The sequence below is a fragment of the Polyodon spathula genome, chromosome 17 (genome assembly GCF_017654505.1).
Source record: "Polyodon spathula isolate WHYD16114869_AA chromosome 17, ASM1765450v1, whole genome shotgun sequence".
NCBI lineage: Eukaryota > Metazoa > Chordata > Actinopteri > Acipenseriformes > Polyodontidae > Polyodon > Polyodon spathula.
This window is the reverse complement of record NC_054550.1, coordinates 23094872-23114850: the sequence shown is the minus strand read 5'-3', so window position 1 is coordinate 23114850 and position 19979 is coordinate 23094872. Positions and strand designations below refer to the sequence as shown.

The following is a 19979-nucleotide window of genomic DNA, read 5'->3' as shown; positions in this document are numbered from 1 at the left end:
CAAATTATGCAAAGAAAAAAATCTTTTTCATTCTAATTCTTTAAGAATATCTCAATTAAATGTGATGCCTCAAAGCATTTTGAGATTGAAATAGTGAATTCAGTTGCAGAGTCTCCAAAGCAGCACTACAATTAAACAATGGTTACCTTCTGTTAAGCCCCTTGTGTGAACCGTTAACATATTGAGAGTACAGTAAGATCTCTATCATCTAAACTAATTGGGATCAGAGGGTGTACCGATAATCGAATTGCAGCTGTGAATTTGTTTATATGACTTTCCTAATCAAATATATAATCCAGCTATTTTATCAAGTAAATATACAACATGAACTGTTCTGTAAGTACTAGAGGGATGGAGGGCTGAATAGTGCATTTTCTATCACAATGGGGAAGGCACAGCACACTACAAGACAGGTTACCAAGGGGCTGTTCGGATAACAGAGGCGTTGGGCAAGCTGTGTAAGTCTATTGTAATGATTTTAATTGTTGGGTAGAACCCTGTGTTTGTGTCCTATCTCATTGCGCTTGCTGGTGTTAGTTATCCAGGCATTTAAAGAGTTTTTGGTAGACGCTTCCGTCACCAGCAATTTCAACATGTTGTTGGAGCTTCTGAAATGGTGTGGGTAGGTAGACTCCTCAATTTCTGTTTTCTCCTTTATCGCCTAAAGAAAAAACAATAAATGTATCAATGGTAATCATTTCTACTGCAGGTTAGCCTCCTCGTAAATTACCTTTCCACTGTAATCTTATTTAATCTGCAATTGCAATTTCACAGAATCCCTGCTGAAACACTTTAGTAGATGAGTGCTTAAATTTCAGAGAAATGAAGCTTGAAATCATATGTCAGTCACCCAATATCATTATGTGCCATCTGTTCTGTTTCTCCATTAAGATAGATTGGACAGAGATGTTTTTGTTTTTTGTAATGACTTGTCTAGTTCCCCTGGCATTGCAATTAAGCTTACAAAGCTAAATCTACCTTTATTGCATTGTCAATTTCCATTTATTTCTAGAATTCTAGGTTTTGAAAATAACATGCATCATGCAAACGGTAGTTTGATTTTAAAACCTGATTCTTTGTGGACAGCTGTTTCAAGTGTTTTGAGTGCTTCCTAGTCAGAGAAAACCCACAAGAACAAGAGGTCTGACCATTAAGACTGACCTCAAAAAAGAGAGAGATAGGAAACTGACAAGGTAGAAACACCAAGTAAAAGTCAACAAAGCCCTGAGACTATGTTATACTTGGCTCTACACTAGGTTAAAGAAATGTCTGTTTGCAAGTAGTGACAGTCCACATTTGCAAATATTTGTGAACTTGTATGCTAAACTGAACCATTTACATTTAACATTTATTGATTTTGTGTGAAATTCACAAAAAAAAAGCGATTGCTAGGGACCAACTTAATAAAAAAAAAACTATCAGAAATTGTGTAATTTAAAGTACTTTGCAAAAACAGTACTTCCCATTTAGAAAGCAATACAGAATGTACTGGAATAAACTAGTCAAGTGAACACAAAGCAAGTGCACGGCATGCTGAATGAAGTATAGATGTTTAGTTCAGTATTGAATGGCTAAACATTTAAGTAAACTAAACTGAAGCTTGACACCCTATACATGGCAGATTCCTATCAAAATGGCTTCTCTGCATTGAAGGAACTGAGAATTGATTTCTATAGTGCTAGCAGAGGGAGTTTCAAAGTACCAGGTGCTGAGAGATCCTCTTCCTCTCCTGGGCTTCTTGAAGCTTCTGGAGCAGCACTGAGAAGTTGGTATGTTGGTTGTTGGAATCTGAAACACGAAGGTACCAAACAGATTGGCACAATACTAGAAGATACTGTACAGGGTCCTATAACCACGTTCTCCTTGGTATTTACAATTCAAAATTTTTTTGTTTTTGGTTTGCATGAACACAAAAGAAATATGTTACAAAAAGATTTTTCTACAACAGCTTACTATGCGTCTAAAAGCTCTGTAGCCAAAAGTATTTTACATTGGAATTTATGAGTGAGTGTTATGGGTGATCCTGGGTGTTATGGGTTGGCCTATAACTATTGCTGAAATACATTTAAGATGATATGTGAGAAAACATTTTTTCTGCAGGAAAATTTCAGTCTTTTTTGTACAAAGTATGCAGCAAACTACCAGATGATTCCACACACTTTCAATAAGTGCATCTGTATGAGCCAAATGTCACTTTAACATCCTTAGTAGTATAATATATTCTACTGATAATCTGACATTGTAATTAAGGATTGGGCATCTTGTATTATACTATAGGATGGAGAGTATGAGTGTATGAGAGATTTTCCTGGTAGGGCTTTACTGTGGAGGGACTTTTTAAATTTTTTTTAAAATTTCTTTTTATACGTCTAAATAATTTGCTGTGACCCAAGGAATAAAGCAAGTTTAATGAATGGCATGCAGTACCTGACTCTGCAGGGCAGTATAACAGCATGGCAGCCAGGCCCAGAGCACAGAAGGCCATGGTGAACTCTATGATAAAGAACAGGTAGAGCAGCCGGAACTCACAGCATCGGAACTGACAGGTTACTGGAGACCAGGACCCCAGGGAAGGAAGCGGCGCTTTCAACATCCTCTGTCGTGCTCAAAAGATAGCTTACAGAGGCACAAACAATGAAGTAAACAGTACCTTTTTATTATTTTTTTTAACTGTTTGCAACTAACCTGCACACATTTGTTGTAAATAGTTATAAACCTATTTAAACTCTGGTAAAAAAATAGCAATGAATGCATTAGAAGACATGTGCTGTATTCTGTATTGTCTGTACAGTATTTCAGTTAGCCGTAAAGTCTGATTTTACCGATCTCTAAAAATCTCTATCAAATTTGCACTGTGCATCAATAATCCAATACAATTATATTGAAGTCTGTTCAAATGAAGAAAAGAGCATGGAATTGGATACAATCAGGATACCAAGCAGGTGCAAACATAATGTGATGTAAGGATTTTGCCCTGGACTTATCTGACCCTCCAAAAACTTTACACCTCTTCTTACAAGGTGAAAACCATTGTAGAAGCGAGCAACTAAGAGCTGTATAAAAGCTTGCACCTGCAGAGACCTGTCATTGGCTTCAGAATGGCGGATGTGGTACTCTTCCTGAAGCGACGACACTTGTTGAGTGTTGAGGAGAGGCAGGAACACGTTCAGAGGAGAAGGGCAAGACAAAGAAGACCCCATATTCAATCTCAGGGTCACTTTGTATGGGAGGCTGGAGGATGCAGTACTAAACTGTTATCCTCTCACTCCACAAGTCATCCTAGACCTAACAGCTGAATTAACAGATGAGCTAGACCCCAGTGTCAGTCTAGGGACCGCTATCCCTGCTCATGTGAAAGTGCTGTGTTCTCTGCACTACTTAGCCTCAGTTGTAATGTCTGGAGGGATAGCCCAATCTACCAGTGTTTGGATGTCATGCTAGAAAGGGCAGGCCAATACATATAATTTCCTAAGGATACTAGCATAACTGACGTTGGGTGAGGCTTTTCCAAACAATTGTTTCATGCTGAGTGACCTCAGCCATAAGGACTCTCAGCTCCTTCTCAGAAAAGTGTTCTTTTCTTTTCCCTGTGCCTGAGGACTTTGCTGCCCTTCCTCTGACTCTGGCGGCCGCTAAATAGACCAATGTGCTCATTGAATAATTTGCATTGCTCTTAAGCTTACATAGGGCGCAGTACAAAATAATACACTTCATTACAGTCCTGATGTATTGCTATTGAAGCCAATGTAATGTCACATTTAATATTAAGACTACCTATGTATTTTATATTAAGGCCACAGTCTGAATGTATCAAAACACTGTTAAATTACCTCTACAAGACCCACATGCTGTAAACTACTGTACCAAGTGTTACATAAATTGGATATATTAAGACCTTTTAAATAATCAAAACCACGTGATATTGATTTTTGTATAAGAATGAGTTCCTTTAGTTGTTTTTCAATAGTGAGTTTGCAGTGTTTACACACCACACACACAACCCAATGTATGCACAAATCAGCAAACATACACTACCCCCTAGTAAGGAGTTAAAAAATATCAGCTGTTTCTAGTTTCTAGTTTGTTGTGCTTCCCCTTGGCTACAGCACAGCTGGCAGATTACATAGTAACCTCCTGCTGCTGCAGGTAGTAGAAACCGATATTCTTTTACAGAAATATATTCCTTCACTTTAGAATGTAGACTAACTTGAAAGTCAACATGTTCCAAGTTTCTAATGAGATACAGTGTAAAGCAGGACAAATTACTGTACAGAGGAATTTAATATCCATCTGTGGCTCCATCCAGTTGATCTAAACTGGAAGTTCGCTAACGTTTAAATGTTAAATCAAACTCTAACCTCTCATTTTACCTCCTTTTAAAGACAAAAATAGACTAATCAAGTTTTGCCAATATAAAGCTGGTCTTTTCTTTTCATTTTTCAAGCATCATGCTTGAGCACCATTTAAGCACAATCTAAAACATATCAATTCATATCAAATAAAATGAGCCATACATATACAGCATATATAGGAAATTGTTGTATGCAAGTTTCAGCGCAATATAAAGAGCACCCCCATTTTATAGATCTAGATCAAAATGAGTAGAATTTCGATTCATGTCACACCCAATATTATGGTCATTACTTAAAGGGAAATAGCTTTTTAAGGCATACACTGAACTCAAAACATTGAAAATCCAACTGTACAGACAACTCATCCCTTACCTTTAAATCCAAGGTTAATCCTGCTGTCCATGGACAAGCTTGGGAGCAGATGTTTGGCCTGTATGCAATAGTTACACTGCTTTCACTCTCTCAGCTCTGTTCAATATGATATTGATGTTTCTATGCACCTGTAGCCAGACTCTCAACAACAGAGCCACAGATGCTGAAGTCTGCCTGTTAACATTAGGATTTCTACAGGGTCCTTAAGTCCCCAGGTTTCAAATTGAATCTATTTATTTGAGTTGCTCATTAAAGCCTTCTGCATATTTCTTGAGAGGGGTGGTTAATTTTTTCAGAGGTAAAATAATTACTCTGAATTGCGAGCTGGGTAAAATGATAAAACCTCTAGGCACTATGTTTCCACTGTCCCAGATCCTGCTCTGAAGAGCACAGTGTTCCAGCGATTGCCCTCCTGTGCCTCCCCATGCAGGTTCTTTCAGGTCAAGTTTATTAATAATAATAATAATAATAATAATAATAATATACAAATCATATATTTTGTATAGTTCAAAGTAAGGAGCAGACTTGTAATTACAGGGGTTTTTTTGTGATTGAAACTATTTTATGTTATTTACGTAAACACATTTATAATTGATCAAATACATATCTACATAATATTAAAAATGTAAATGATGACATGCACAGTCTTATTAGCTTATAGGGTGTGTGTGACAATAATATGGCTATAAACTCGGGTTGTACATACACATGTGTGCTCACTCAATTGCTGAGACCTGCTTGCAGTTATTAGTACATGGTCTATAACAGTGTTACTGGCAGTAGAAACACAGATCCCTGTTTGCAGAAGCAGGGAAGGACAGCATCATTGGAACAGCATGCTCATTGAATTTGGATGGTGACCTTCTTATCATCTGTCTTCTGGTCTCACACAGGCTCTTAAATTGCTGTCAACTTTCAGTTGCTCAATGCTGGGTGGTATAATTATAAAAAATAAGTTGCACTTACCCTTCCACTTCAGGGAAATTTTATTTTTTTTCCATCTGGTCTGACAAGCCAATAACTAAACTACATCTTCCAAGGCATGATTGCGTGCTATGCTATGCATTGTGGAGGTCTGACTTGAGTGGGATTAATTTTTCATAGAAACAGCAGAGCAGCTGATTGCTAATCAGTGGCAATCACAGCTACAGCTTTTATTCCTGTCATACAAACTGCTGGATGGGAGGTCTCAGGAGCTGCTCTATCAAAACTCAAAGATTGCTGGGGCCTCTGCCTGAATCAAAATAGAATGAATGATGCCATTTCCTTTAGCAAGCAGATTTGCTCTGGGCTGAATCCTTGACCTCGTGTTCACTTGATCTGAACAGTGGCGGATCAAACTGAAGACGCTGTTTAAATCTTTAAAGGAAGTGGACTTTATGAAAAGTATCATCAATAACAGTGTTTGACAGTCTCTTTTGAGTATTTGTGTCTTTAAAAGTAAGTAAAACCCTAGGAATGTTTAAACAGTGACTGTTTATCTGTTTATATTTATAGAAGATGCCTTTATCCAAGGCGATTTACAGAGACTAGGTGTGTGTGTGAACTATGCATCAGCTGCAGTCACTTACAACAATGTCTCACCCGAAAGACGGAGCACAAGTAGGTTAAGTGACTTGCTCTGGGTCACACAGTAAGTCAGTGGGATCTCCTGGTTACAAGCCCTTTTCTTTAACCACTGGACCACACACTCTTTGTATGAAATAGACTACCAGTAGTAGCATCTAAAACACTTACAACCTCTTTAAAAAAAAAAAAAAATATTATATATATATATATATATATATATATATATATATATATATATATATATATATATATATATACATATATATATATATATATATATATATATATATATATATATATATATATATATATATATATATATATACACACATACATACATAGTAAGACAGTGGTGTGCTTTGAAGAGATAAACTAGCCTTTACTGTACCAAACAACCTCTTCTCATTTCCAAACTACTCTCGGAAGGTATGGTATCCTCTGAAGCAGTGACTGTCTTTTTTAAATGACCGCTTTGAATAGACAATGGCCCTATAGGGTTTTGTTACAGTTTATCATAATCATGTTCAAGTCATTTTAACATAAAAAACTGTACCAAACCACCTTAAAAACCTATGTAAACCAATATAAAGGGCTACATTATGCCAAATGGTGTCCACCCATCCTCATAATGTTAAAGAAGTATATAATATATTGATTTGGCCAGGAAACATCCACATTTATTAAAGGGGGATTGGGGGCTGCTCTGGAATCTCAGGAAACATAGACAATAACAATAACTACTTAAATCTCACTATAGAGGCAACAAAACAAAACCACACAGATGTCATAGTCATCAACATGACCATCATTTTTGTTGTCTGTTGTTGTGTAGCTATATAAAGATAATGTTTTACAGTTTCTTATACAGAAGTTACTAAGGCTCTATAAGGTGGGAATTACATGGTCACAGTTTTACAGCCAAACACATAAAAATAGCAATATGGTTCACATTAATGTGCAGCCTCAGGCGAATCCAGTGCTTGCTGGAATGGCCTAGTTTACAGCATAAATAAACAAGAGGTGGCTGGTGCTACCATGCTGTGCTATTCTGAAGCTGTCCGAACAGCACATGATACACAGTATACAGAGGTTGTCTTGTGTCTGTCTTGCACTGTTCAATGACAAGGAGAGTACACCTTCATGAGGATTTCTCAAGTTAAGAGTATTCAAACCTCGCGATTATCAGCACAGCATGCTTCTATGAAGCTGGGCTAGCAACCACCATTTGCTCCAGTTAGTGTTGGGTGTAGTTTTCCAGTTTAAGATAGTTGTTACAGCAGTGGATGAAACAAAGTGACCAGAGTGAAACAATTATCACCCGGGATGTATCTAGTAATACTAAAATAAAGTTTTCATCTTCTTGTCAAATAGTTTCCATTATTATTCTTACATATTCTACCATTGAGTGTTTTATTGTTATGAACCCACAGGTGTCATGTTATCAATATACATCATCAGTTGCTATAGATGTAGTCCCATACACAACTATTGCTGACTTCAATAGTTTATGAAATGGAACAAATCTCAGTTAAATTAAAAAAAAAAATAAAAGATGACAGAAGAGAGCAAAATGAAAGCAGATGTACTCAAGTATCTGTGGGTCAATCATAAATATTATCTAATCTAAGGCAGTACGTACAGTAACACTAAAAGAAACAAACTGATTAAACCTCAGCACTTCGTTGTATCCCACTTGCAGGTGTCTGGGGTTTGTGCTGAACCCTTATGGTTATTGGTATGTAAACCCGCAATTCAGTTTGTTTCTCGCAAAGCTGTAAAACACCTGTTATTGATTGTAAAGATGTTTTTCATCAAGTAAATAGAAAATAAAAAATATATATGTTAGTGTTCATTATAAAATCCAATGATAGTTATACCATATTCTCAGTCAATCATTCAGAGAGCTGAATGCACTTTTACCAGTTTATTAAATACTTAAGCAGCCACTTGGTATTAGTTTGCTTAACTAATGTAGCTTTGCGTACATAAGAATCAAATCAGAGAATACATGTGGTATTTCTCACATCCAGTAGGGGCAGAGTGTTGCAGGGGGACAGGTTAATTGCTACACTCTTGCAGATTTGACCTGATTCTGAGGGGCTATATTGAGGCCAACAGGCTTGTTTTAAACTTAAAAAACTTTGTTTTAATAGGCACCAGGACGTGTTGACTATGGTTATCATATGACACCATGTTCACTGGAAGATTTTGGGACAGTTCAGGCTTTTCAACTCACATTGCAATGCAGTCTGGTACGTGTTACTGTCTCAGGTACCTTTCACTTGTTTCTTTCCGTTAAGAGACACAGGACTACACTTACCAGAATGCATTGGGGTGTGAGTTAAAAAGCCTGAACTGTCCCAAATTGTCCCAGTGAGCATGGAGTCGTATGGTAACCCTACTAATGATGAAAATAATAAAGAGTGAATCTAAACAAGAATATTATTACATAAGATCATTTTATATTTAATACAGTGGTGGGATGAGTTGTCCGCTGTCACATATTTGTTTTATTTTATTCTAGTTTAGCAGGAATAAAGAAAACATCTCTAGCCCTGCATGTAACTTGGTTTCTGGTTCCCTCCATATCAGCCATGTGAGAATGTAGCTAGAATGGAGGTCCAATCAATCACTTAAGTGTTTAATTTAGCAACATAGGCAGTGGATATAAAAGGCTGCAACTAGCCTGTATGTTGAGTCCTGTAGAGGTTGGGGCTTAGGAAGGAGTGTTAAAAGTTCAACTGTATTGTTCTTATTTGTGAAAAATCATTTGTTTTGCTTTATTTTTGTTAAATTGTTATTTCAATGGTAATCTGATTTCCTACCTTTTTGACTGATCACTTTTGCCAAGCCTTTACAAATACCCATACCCAGCTTACTTTCAATAACATATCTGTCAATGAAAAAGTGACTGCCATTCATCTTTATTAAAATTGGGTTTGCTCTTCTCTGACTTTTCATAGAACAGTGAAAGGGTTAATGGCCCTCCGTCTTTATCACAGGGCACAGGCTAGGGAAGGCAGTGGTCTCATAGTCTGTGCACTAGCTGTATGGGACTTGCATCCAACTGCCCACACCCCTGTAAAATAGGTTTTCCATTGGAAATAGTGTTGTGTTTTGTCACTGTTTAATTTGTGTTGTAATTATAGTTTAATGTGTGCTGGAAGTCCCCAATCTTTTGAATATGTGGATCACAAGAAGGAAGTCCTTAATTGATTAGCTAATTAATCAACAATTAACAAATGAAAGTCTACTGTGTCATTTAGGCTGCTGAACCACTTTTGTTTCAGCACTGATAGATGTTACCAAAGCTACTGTTTCCAAGCTGTGTGTTAAAGTAAGACAGAAGTTCAACTGACGGAGAGCAGGGAAAGCTTTGTCTCCCCTTTAAATGTCTGAACCTGTTTGTTTATTTTGTGTTGGCAAGCAATAAAAGTGAACAACTTTTCCTATATTTCCTTGCTGCTTTATCACAAGCCTTTATGAACAGTCTGGAGGAAATCTTTTGCCAGTCCTCTCAACTGCTCAATACTTGAAAACTGTCTTCTTTTCACCACCCTCTTTGATCGAATATTGGATTCAGAACCATAAATGGTCTGGGCTATGGACCAGGAACCATGATATTTCCACCCCAGAGCTAAAACATTTAATCAAAACTAACATTTATTGCACATACTCAGGTGAATAACATTGGAATTATTAGAAGGACACCACGGAATATAAATTGTAGGTAAGTCCACAAAGAAGGTTCTGTAAATATTTGATTGATAGCGTGGTCATCGGTTTGGTTTTTTAAATTTGTCTTAGTTCACAAAAGTAAAAAAAAAAAAAAATTAAAAAAAACAGGTACTGTGTCATTTTTACACAAAATATTCAAAAAGTCAAAATGTCTATAAATAGATTTCAAAATAAGTCCAGAAGTCCACTTTCATCCAGTCTAATATTGACCCATTGTTGTGTGAACAGTTTCCTGTCCAGACATTAGTTCTATTAAGAACATAGTTACATACTAAAATCCAAGCAACTAAAAAAGGTGATGCTAGTCCCCAGCTTCCTTCAGGGTCACTTTCTCTGAGAGGCTGACATCTTTCGAACTCCCTTCATTCTATAAAGCAGTCCATTGATAAAGTCCTGGTGAAAGAATAACCATTATATTATCGTCATTACAAGTATAACAATATATTGCTTGTGGCTTAATTCCCAACATGTTGGTGAGTGTATTGTGTCACAAACCAATTCTAAAATGGGTTTGAGTTCAAACCTGTTTAAGTATACTTATATATACATCAACATCAACCACAGGACTACTTCAATGTTAATGTTGATTTCAAACATTCAGCTTTGTGCAGGTGTAAAATTGTCATTTAACCCTGTTTGTACTGTGGAACATATTCATCACGGAGCCTGCCATAGTGTGCTTAACAATAGAAATGACCTGGTCATAGCATCTTATGTGTCCTCAGTTCAACTTAAAATGACCACCATTTTACTTGTTACAAGTCCAGTGCATTTCTTGTTCGTCTTATGCTCTGTTGATCTTTGTCAGCTTCAATTATGTGCTTAGCTGCAACAAGGGAGCTGAAAAGCAAACTAGAGCTTGTGCTCAAAGCAGAGTTGCTCTATGGGAGTACTTGGAAAGGGGTGCCTATTGTCTTCAACTGACTATTGGTCATCTGATTTTGATCCTTTAAAATAGTACTTTTAAAGAAGTGTTTTAAATGTGTCGTCTGTGATGAATACTGGGAAATGGGATCGGAATGAAAGCGGTATAAATTTTGTGTACTGAGCTATCTTGTCTAATGCCAGTACGGATTCACCCCATCAACATTCTTCATTTTAGACTACTAGTTTACAATGTCCCATTAAGAGCTGTACATTTCAAGGACCAAGTTCAGCCCCTATATTGTACCACCATATGTTCCAGATATGACAATTGATTTGGCTAATGCCCTCATCATAATTTAATTACATTTAATTAAGTGTTTAAAGTTCTTGGTGTATGTATATAATATAAGGCAACAAAAGAGACAAATTCATCATATATATACACACACACACACAAATAATGTGAAAGGATCTAATGTTACAAAAATAGTAGCAAATTCTTTAGGAACATTTTTAGTCCTTAAATTAACCTTAAATAAGGAAAAAAAAACTTTATTAAAAATATAATGAACTTTCTGAAAAATATAATCAAGTGCCTGTTGTTGTTAAGTCATTGATATAAAATATATGATTTGATTTATATTAAATACCCAGATATAAACTTAAAAAATTAAGAAACTTGAAAAAACGAGTTCAAATGTTTTTGCAGCCCCTGTTATAATTCATGCAGAGGACTGGGATGTCACTCTGCCACACTAGGCACAATGTACAATGACTGTATTTCCAGGTATTTATTCATGCTTAATTTATTTATTCATTTGCTGGTCGGCAGCAGTATTAACATAAGTTTATCACAATACAAAGTGATGTCGTAGCAGAGAATGAAAGATTGTCTACCTCTTTGGGTTTGCCGCACTCCTGTAGAAGTTCCTATAACAAGAAGGATGGTAGAAGGCTAGTTATAACAGACACGGCAACTCTGCTGATTAACCCAAAGATTATTACTTTTCACTCCTATGTTTTGAATACCGGATGTTTATACAACGTGTTTAATTTGACTTACAGTATATGCAATAGTGACCTTTGCAAGAGATAGATACAAAAAACAATCTTTGCAGCCCTTCTCCTCCAATTTTGTGTTGGTGTGTTTCCCTTCTATAATATTGATTTTCAATTGTAACGAGTCATGATTCTCCAGAATGAATATCGTTGTATATGTAAATGAGGGTATCTCCATATTTTTTTGTTGATATGGCTGACACTGATGTCTCATTCTATCATAGACCAACTCTCCAGCCTAAACACCTTAGCCTGTATCCAGTTGATCTTAGTGGTGGATCTGAATACTGCCAATATTTAATCATTTTAAAAAACGACCAAGACTAGTACTGTACTTAATTTTAGAGATAAAATTACACAGGAGAGCCTCACATACAACTTTAAACATGTTGGTCTCCACAAACTCCTCTTCTTTTAATGAATTAAACAATGGTTCTATTTAGAACTGTTTCGATAAATTGAATAGACCCCATCTTTGCAGTGTGACATTATTATTATTATTATTATTATTATTATTATTATTATTATTATTATTAAAGGTAAAACTGTAGAGAATATGACAGTACCTGGATATATCACAAGATTCCATCAGTTGCTTTTTTTAACGGTTATCATGGAATCCAGCAAGGATGGGGGCTGTCTTTTGAAGTTATTGATGAAAATGATTATGTTGCAAAACAAAACTATGGCCTATTTTAGGTAAAAGGTATAAATGAACACTGTTTAAAGAATGGTTACTTTTGTCCAAATTTCTTATTACTTCGTGTCTCTACACGAATAAAATCTAGATGACTAATCCCCTTAGTTGATCTAGTTGACTAAAGTTCTGGGAATTACGAAACGTCACATTTTGATGCATATATAACTTCATATATATATATATAGATATATATATATATATATATATATATATATATATAAATGATATTTATAAATTTTTTTTTTCTATTTATGAAAATGTTTATTCCTTAAATTAACCATAAATTATAACAAGTTTATCACAATACAAAAAGCAATCTAGTGCTGTTTATCACTGGATAATCATGTGTATGTTAATTAATAGCTAACAATATGCCCTTCATAACATACTGTCAGCTATCAATTGCCACAATAATGTTGAGTTTTCCAGGAACTTTACATTTCAAGCCAGACTTGGTCTTTATTTGTTGTGTTAACACATTTTTATTAAGCAAAGTATATTATATATATATATTAAGCAAAACTCCTGAACACATCTACTATATCATGGCACACTTCTAAAAGTGCAGTTTGATTCCAGACTGAGCTCTTTTAATTTAATGCAATGTTTGCTGTGAATAATCAGTTTGCTGTCGGCTCACCTGGAGTTTTGCTCGCTGCTCTTCATCTGGAAGTTCAATCAGGTCATCTATGTCAATTTCTAACTCTGGAATCTCTTCCTCCTGGAAATGAGAAACAAGGATCTTCACAACCAAATGGTCACTGACCCCCTCATAAAGAAGCCTTCATAGCCATCTCTTGTATTAACATTTACAAATATATACAAGTAATAGATACAGGATCATTCAATAAGATGCAGCTTCAATCTAAACCCTGTGATGAAAATGAAGGCAATTGATGAGTGTGTAGTAAAACCAGGAAACTTACAATAGTACTCGCCATGGTTTGAAATATTATTTAACGCTTTCATATACTGAAGCAGTTCGAATTGTTATCCAGAGCAAGGTACACTGGAAATGATCTGTTCAGCGTAGTTTTGTGATGAAAAACTCACATGATTCCAGCATCAAACTGGAGCTGCTGCCGTTACTATCTGTCACAAGATTGCACACAATATTACTTCTTCACCTATATTCCCCTGATTGAAAAAAAAAGTAATTCTTCACAATGGATGCACAAAACATCCTATTTTCATTTTTTTGATTTCATAAGATTTCATAAGCACAATAACACACTCAAAAGCGTGCGGGTTGACTGATAATCACACTTTGGGCACTCGGCTTGCAGTTATCTCAATCCAACCACATGCATTCTCATGTGTTATTGCTTATATAATTAAACAATGGAAACACTGTCTGGTATTTGGCCATGTCACAGCTATCACTGTAATGTCCTCTAATCAGGGTTGTAATGTGATTAGAAACCAGTAAACTACACTGTAAGGCTGCACTTAAAAGACAAAAGAAAGAAATGCAGTGGTTTGTCATTGTCGATTGAATTTGTTTCAGTATTTCTTGATGTAGCTCTACAGGGTGTTTAACAGTTTGTAATGACAATATTAAGTACAATTTGGTAAAATTGTATTTTTCCACCTGTAAATCATTTGTGATCCATTTGTGATTTCCATTTTTGATTTCCAGCAGTAGTCTGAAAGGTATATCAACTCAATAACCAATACAATAGTGTTTGTGAGGCTGTTGAAGGTCATTATGTTCTCTGAAACAACAGATATGGATGAAAAGTGTCTGCTGCTTGGTACTGAATCACTTCATGGTCTGTAGTTCAAACCGTGTGATCGCCAGCAGAAATACCAGGAAGCAGCATCAATTTAAAATATTTTCCTATACTGAATTAACTTCCCAGAACAATCAAAAGCCCATTAATGATTAATAGTTAATAAAAGCTACAAATCAAAATTCCAACAACTTTCTTAGCACCCTTTTAAATGTCAGTCAGTAAGCCTATAATAACGATTGAGGTGGTCTAATATATAACATAACTTGACAAAACGTAATTTAGACCTTACATTTGGTTTGAGCGTCGACACTATATATATATATATATATATATATATATATATATATATATATATATATATATATATATATATAATTTATTTTAATATATTTATTTATTTTGTATAGTGCCTTTCATTAAAAGAAATCCCAAAGCTCTTTACATAAAAAATAAAAAAATTAATTGGCTCTCGAGTGGTGCACCCAGTAAAAGCGCTCCGCCGGGAGTACAGGATGCGCCCTATAGCCTGGAGATTGCAGGTTCAGGGTTCGTAGGGGGCGGCGCACAATTGGCAGAGCACTGCCTGGGTAGGGAGGACATAGGTCGGTAGGGCAATCCATAATTCACTCTCTAACAGACTCTCTTTGTATCCCTTTTATACCATGTGGGCAGTGCTGACAATTTTGAATAATTACACTATCATAAACTAGGCTATAAATACCCGGTCATGTGTATTTAGATTCAAAGGTATGTATGTATTATTATATTGAAGCAGTAAAGTGATAAGTTTAAAGCATATCAAAAAAGTTGCAAAACAAAACTTTTGATACACTGCAATATATTATTAAATGAGTTTTGAACAATTACTCTGTTTAAAAATCAATTGCTTCTGTCATAACAGCTAATATAGTCATGTATTCCTTGTACTAAAATCATTCCATTACATAAACTAAAAACAGCAAAAACAATAGTAAAATATTGCTGAGAAACTGGACTGGGTGCTGCTCCACACCTACAGTGAAATAAATAAATAAGCAAAAAATAAATAAAATCAAAAGAAAGAAATCACGAAGTGGAGGCCAAGGCTTCAATTGGTTACCAGCGAATCACCAAATTGATTTTAAAGTTGCCGTAATAACTTATAAGGTCCTTTATGGAGTAAGGCCGCCCTATGTCCAAGAACTACTAACTCTGTACATTCCTATTCATTCGGTTCTTTGAGATCAGACAATGCCGAACATCTGTTGTTCCAAAAAATCATCTTAAATCAACTGGGGCCAGTTGACAATTCCAGTTGATAATTAGACAGTTTTGATTTTAAATTGAAAACATTTTTAAAAATAAAAAACAGTATAAAATCTACATTAAATGGTGTATGAAATCACTATCTTAGTTGTTCTGCTGTCTGCTCCTTAGCTTCTTAGCTCTTGATGGTGGAAATGTAAAGATAGGTCTGAGGTATTCAAATAGCTGAGGTAAGATAAGGTGAGATCTCTTAATACAGAACATATAAATATTTAATCGTATTTCATTTCTTAGCCATGCCAGACAGCCTGTACTGGTTTAACTGGTCACTTGTGTAATCAAAGTATTACGTTAGTGGTATGGAGTAAGAACTTGCATAATACAGTAAAACAAACTGGCATCTTCAGTGAAGGCACTGCTCTGTATGAGCTGGCACAGTAAATTATAAAGTATGAAACATGTATTACCGGACTGTGTCTCAGGATTGCAAGTCAGATTCAGTCACACAGGGTAAAACAGGATCTTGACTGGCTTTTACAAAAATCATATGCAAACCTTTCACTGGATTTAATGCTTAATGGATCATGCCATTAGACCTGCACACAGGGAAGAAATACAGGAGTGATTGGACTGATAGTGAAAAAGATCTTCATCTCATCGCATCTTGTAGTTCACCCTCTGATATACACCCTGAGCCTTACCTAGAGAGATTTACGCACAACCCAAGTGTGCGCTATTCAATTATTTAAGGACATTTCTAATTAAATGATTGAACAGGTGCAGCATGCTGGTGGGATTAGCTGTTGCTATACACCTACGGTTGGTTTCACAAACCCTGATTATCACTAATTGAGGACTGCTTTACCTAAATTAACAGATTGTCCAAGATTACTGATAAGGGTCTGAAAAGCCAGCCATTAGAGTCAAGTCACGCATTCAGTGTCCAGATTTCTAACCTGTATGTAAGCATTAAATCCACTGAATGACTGAACACTTAAAACAATGAGGTAGAAACATGTATAAAGATATCATTCATCTTTCCAATTGGAATATTTTTTTTTTTTTTTGCAATCAAAAGAGCTGTCAATAATAATGTCCATTGACGACTAACGATAATACAGTTTTAGGCATTACTTGTGTGTTTTCAATACACGAATGAACCTTCTGTATGCATGTCTAATCCCATAGTGATGCAGTATGCAATGCACTGTATAGTAAACCTTTGGTATATGACCTTAGGCTCACATCACATTTCTTCCCCAGAGCAACAGTCCTGCCTATATCCTGATATTGTTTGCTGACCTTCCGCTGTTCACTTTGAATTCTTAGATGAATTGTGACTCATATAAATGTGAGGCCTGAAGAGATTGTTTTACAATTTTAGTTCTAAAACTAAAGTTTAGATTCCTTCTGTTGACCTGCTGTATTAAACCCAATCCAACTCATCCAGCATTGCAAACATTGAAGGAGTGCCAGTCCATTTTGTTACCTCTTATTTTGCTTGTATTTTACTTAGTTTTGGAACATGCTGATATTTTAAAGACAACGCTATAGGTGAAAATTCATAAGTTACGCAACAAAAGGATAAAAAAATCTTTAAGAAGAACTGTGAGAGACCTGACAGAAAAGCTAAACTATTTCCAAAGAGCCATGTGGCTGTTCTCAGAATTCTACATGCTCTAATCTGCAGAGCCATGTATGCAAATGAGATTCTTTCCCTATTTATGTCTAAGCAAAGCACCCTGTGGTGTTCAAAGCAAGACCTTTAAACTGCTTTTGACTGCACTCTACATATAAACCATGTGATATGACTCCTATTTGCACTAACTGACCCTGGAAGGAATATTGAAGAATTTGAAATATTTGTTTCGGTATCAGCAATAGCTTAGGCCAATCAATAACACTGCTCCAAGGAGTACAACAAATCAATACATGATAAAAAAGATGAGCACTGTTTACTTTCCATCTCATACTGCCAGAGGGGTGTTCTCGTTTTTCTCAAAGACATACAGAATTCTTTTGGAATGTGTTTCTATTTCTAATAAGGATGTGGGACACTATTTGTGCGGTCACTAAATGCTACCACTACTACTGTATGTGCTGTCATTGACTTTCAGCAAATGTGTCTGCAGACCATTCTACTGTTAGTTATTATAATAATAATAATAATAATAATAATAATAATAATAATAATAATAATAATCTTTATCTTGCTGTGCTTCACATATATTCTTTCCTTCTTTTCGCTCATCCCCCTGTGTTGGAACCAGCTACTGTTTATCATCAGGACTGTTAAGTCTTTTACTGCTTTTCGCCATCTTCTCATAACCCACTTATTCAATCTATTTGTAAATTCCTATTTTTTTTTTGTATTTTCTTTATGTATAATTATTTTGTATATATTGTATATATGTGTTTGTTTTGCATTTTATTGCGTGTAATTTATATACTGTTATATTTTGTTTAATTTTCTGTAAGCCGCTTTGGATAAAAGCATCTGCTAAATAATTCAATAATAAATAATAATTCAATAATAATAATATCTGGCACTTATTTCACACTCACATGAGAGGGCCCATCATGGATCCTGCCCCCAAAGGCTTTAATAACATAGAGCACCATTAATAAATCATGAACCCCTGTGAAAGGGCAACTGGGTAATCATATAATATAACCTGCTGGTTAAAATACATTGTGTGGGGACGCTATGGTAGTTACTGGAATTTAGACAAATGCTTTGACGATAAGTCTTTTATGTTTTTTTCATTATGTGTGCTCTAGGATTTTTGGATAGATTTATGTTATGTAGGGAGGAGGGTAGCTGACCCCTGGAGTGTGGGGACAATATTGAGAATAATAGAAATTGACCCATTTTTGTTTATCAGTACATTCGAATAATGACTCTGACTATACATATCACTTTGAAATATAAATATAAATGATGTTTGTTTTTAACACACATGTTTACCATCCATAAATATAAACCGTCACTCATAAGATCTTTTTAAGTAATACTGAATAAATATTTGTTTTAATTGTCATTTATGTTTGAGAGATGGTGGTAAAATGTATTAATTAATCAATAAGAAGTCAATTTTGGTGGATAAAATGAAGAACAAGTATCCTATCCAGCCTTCTTTGAGGGGTTGTTGGGAGCAGGTTTGACATACACAGTAGAGATCATCAGATCATATAACGAGATAGATACAGGTTAAGAATGGTCAAGACAGTCTAACAGGCTAGTCTGTGTATGATGTCTTCCATGCTACCACGCAGGAGATCAGAAAACATAAAACCAGTACAGGATTAATTAAGTTCTATTAATAAGTCACACATATAAGACACTTAACGACCAATTACAGTTAGAAATTAACAAAGGTCAGACAATTGCCCTCCAGCGGGCTTGTTTGTAAAACCAGAAGAAGCAGATTTCAGAGCAATTCTGAAGGCTGTCAAAATTTACTGTAGATCATGAAGACACTGTAATTGAAGTTGATTAACATGGGAATCCTGGTAAAATCAGTTCTCCAATGGCCATTTTGATACCTTTGCACCAAATGACTTGATAAGACTTGTTGTTTTACCTTGCAGTCGTAAAGCAGGTGCAGTTGCCCATCAATCCACTCTTCAATATCCAGCCTCCTCTGCAGGTCCTTGCGGTTGTACTTGACCGTCAGCTTGCCCAGTTTGCGCTGGGAGGTCTCCTCTTCCTCCTTCTCAGAGGTCTGGAACAGAACCCGGGGCTCGGTGCTGGCGTTTGCTGCCATTCCTTCCTGAACCTCAGGGAAACAAGTGGAGGAATTCTTCTCTCTCTCTCTCTCTCTCTCTGTCTTACTCCCTGTTCTCACTGTGGAGGGTTGTAATAAAAGCTGCCTGTGTCTGTGCGCGTGACTGCGTTGGTTTGTGTGTGTGTGTGAGAGAGAGAGAATGAGAGAGAGTGAGCAAAGGGCAAACACGAAGCTTTAGTGTTTCAAGAGAGGGTGTGGAAAAGATATGAAGCTCACTCTGTTTCTCATTATAGTGTACTAGAGCAGGCACAATAGATAGATGTACTGCTAGAATGATAACAACTCATATTTAATATCAGGTTGTAAAGTATTTGAAAAATGGAATGTCCTTGTCATTGACTTCCATTATAATTTAAAATCCTTATCGATATAAATGACATTGTTGATTTTTGATATGCAGGGATGTCACAGTGACTCCCATTGACAGCACTGCACAACAGCCTGTCACCAAATGACTGATGCAGTTGAAGTCATATTCAAAGTGGAAGAAGCACATAACCGACTTATTGATTGCAATCCAGGATATTAAAGGAATAAACCAAACCAATACAGA

The 19979-nt window shown here is 35.8% G+C and overlaps 1 protein-coding gene across 2 annotated transcripts; it reads right to left on the bottom strand.

Annotated features, from left to right (window-relative positions):
• Positions 1–6951: 6951 nt before the first annotated feature.
• On the bottom strand, positions 6952–19671 carry LOC121329633 (protein phosphatase 1 regulatory subunit 14B-like). Of its 2 annotated transcripts, XM_041275323.1 has the most exons (4): positions 19223–19663; positions 13298–13378; positions 11796–11828; positions 6952–10424 (listed from the first exon to the last, which is right to left on the bottom strand). In XM_041275323.1, the coding sequence occupies exons 1-4, from the start codon at positions 19403–19405 to the stop codon at positions 10356–10358; spliced, it is 366 nt and encodes a 121-aa protein (XP_041131257.1). In that variant the 5' UTR covers positions 19406–19663; the 3' UTR covers positions 6952–10355. The 2 variants fall into 2 exon arrangements, with proteins under 2 accessions (XP_041131257.1, XP_041131258.1); XM_041275324.1 differs by lacking the exon at positions 11796–11828 and having other exon boundaries at positions 19223–19671.
• Between the last annotated feature and the right edge of the window lie 308 nt (positions 19672–19979).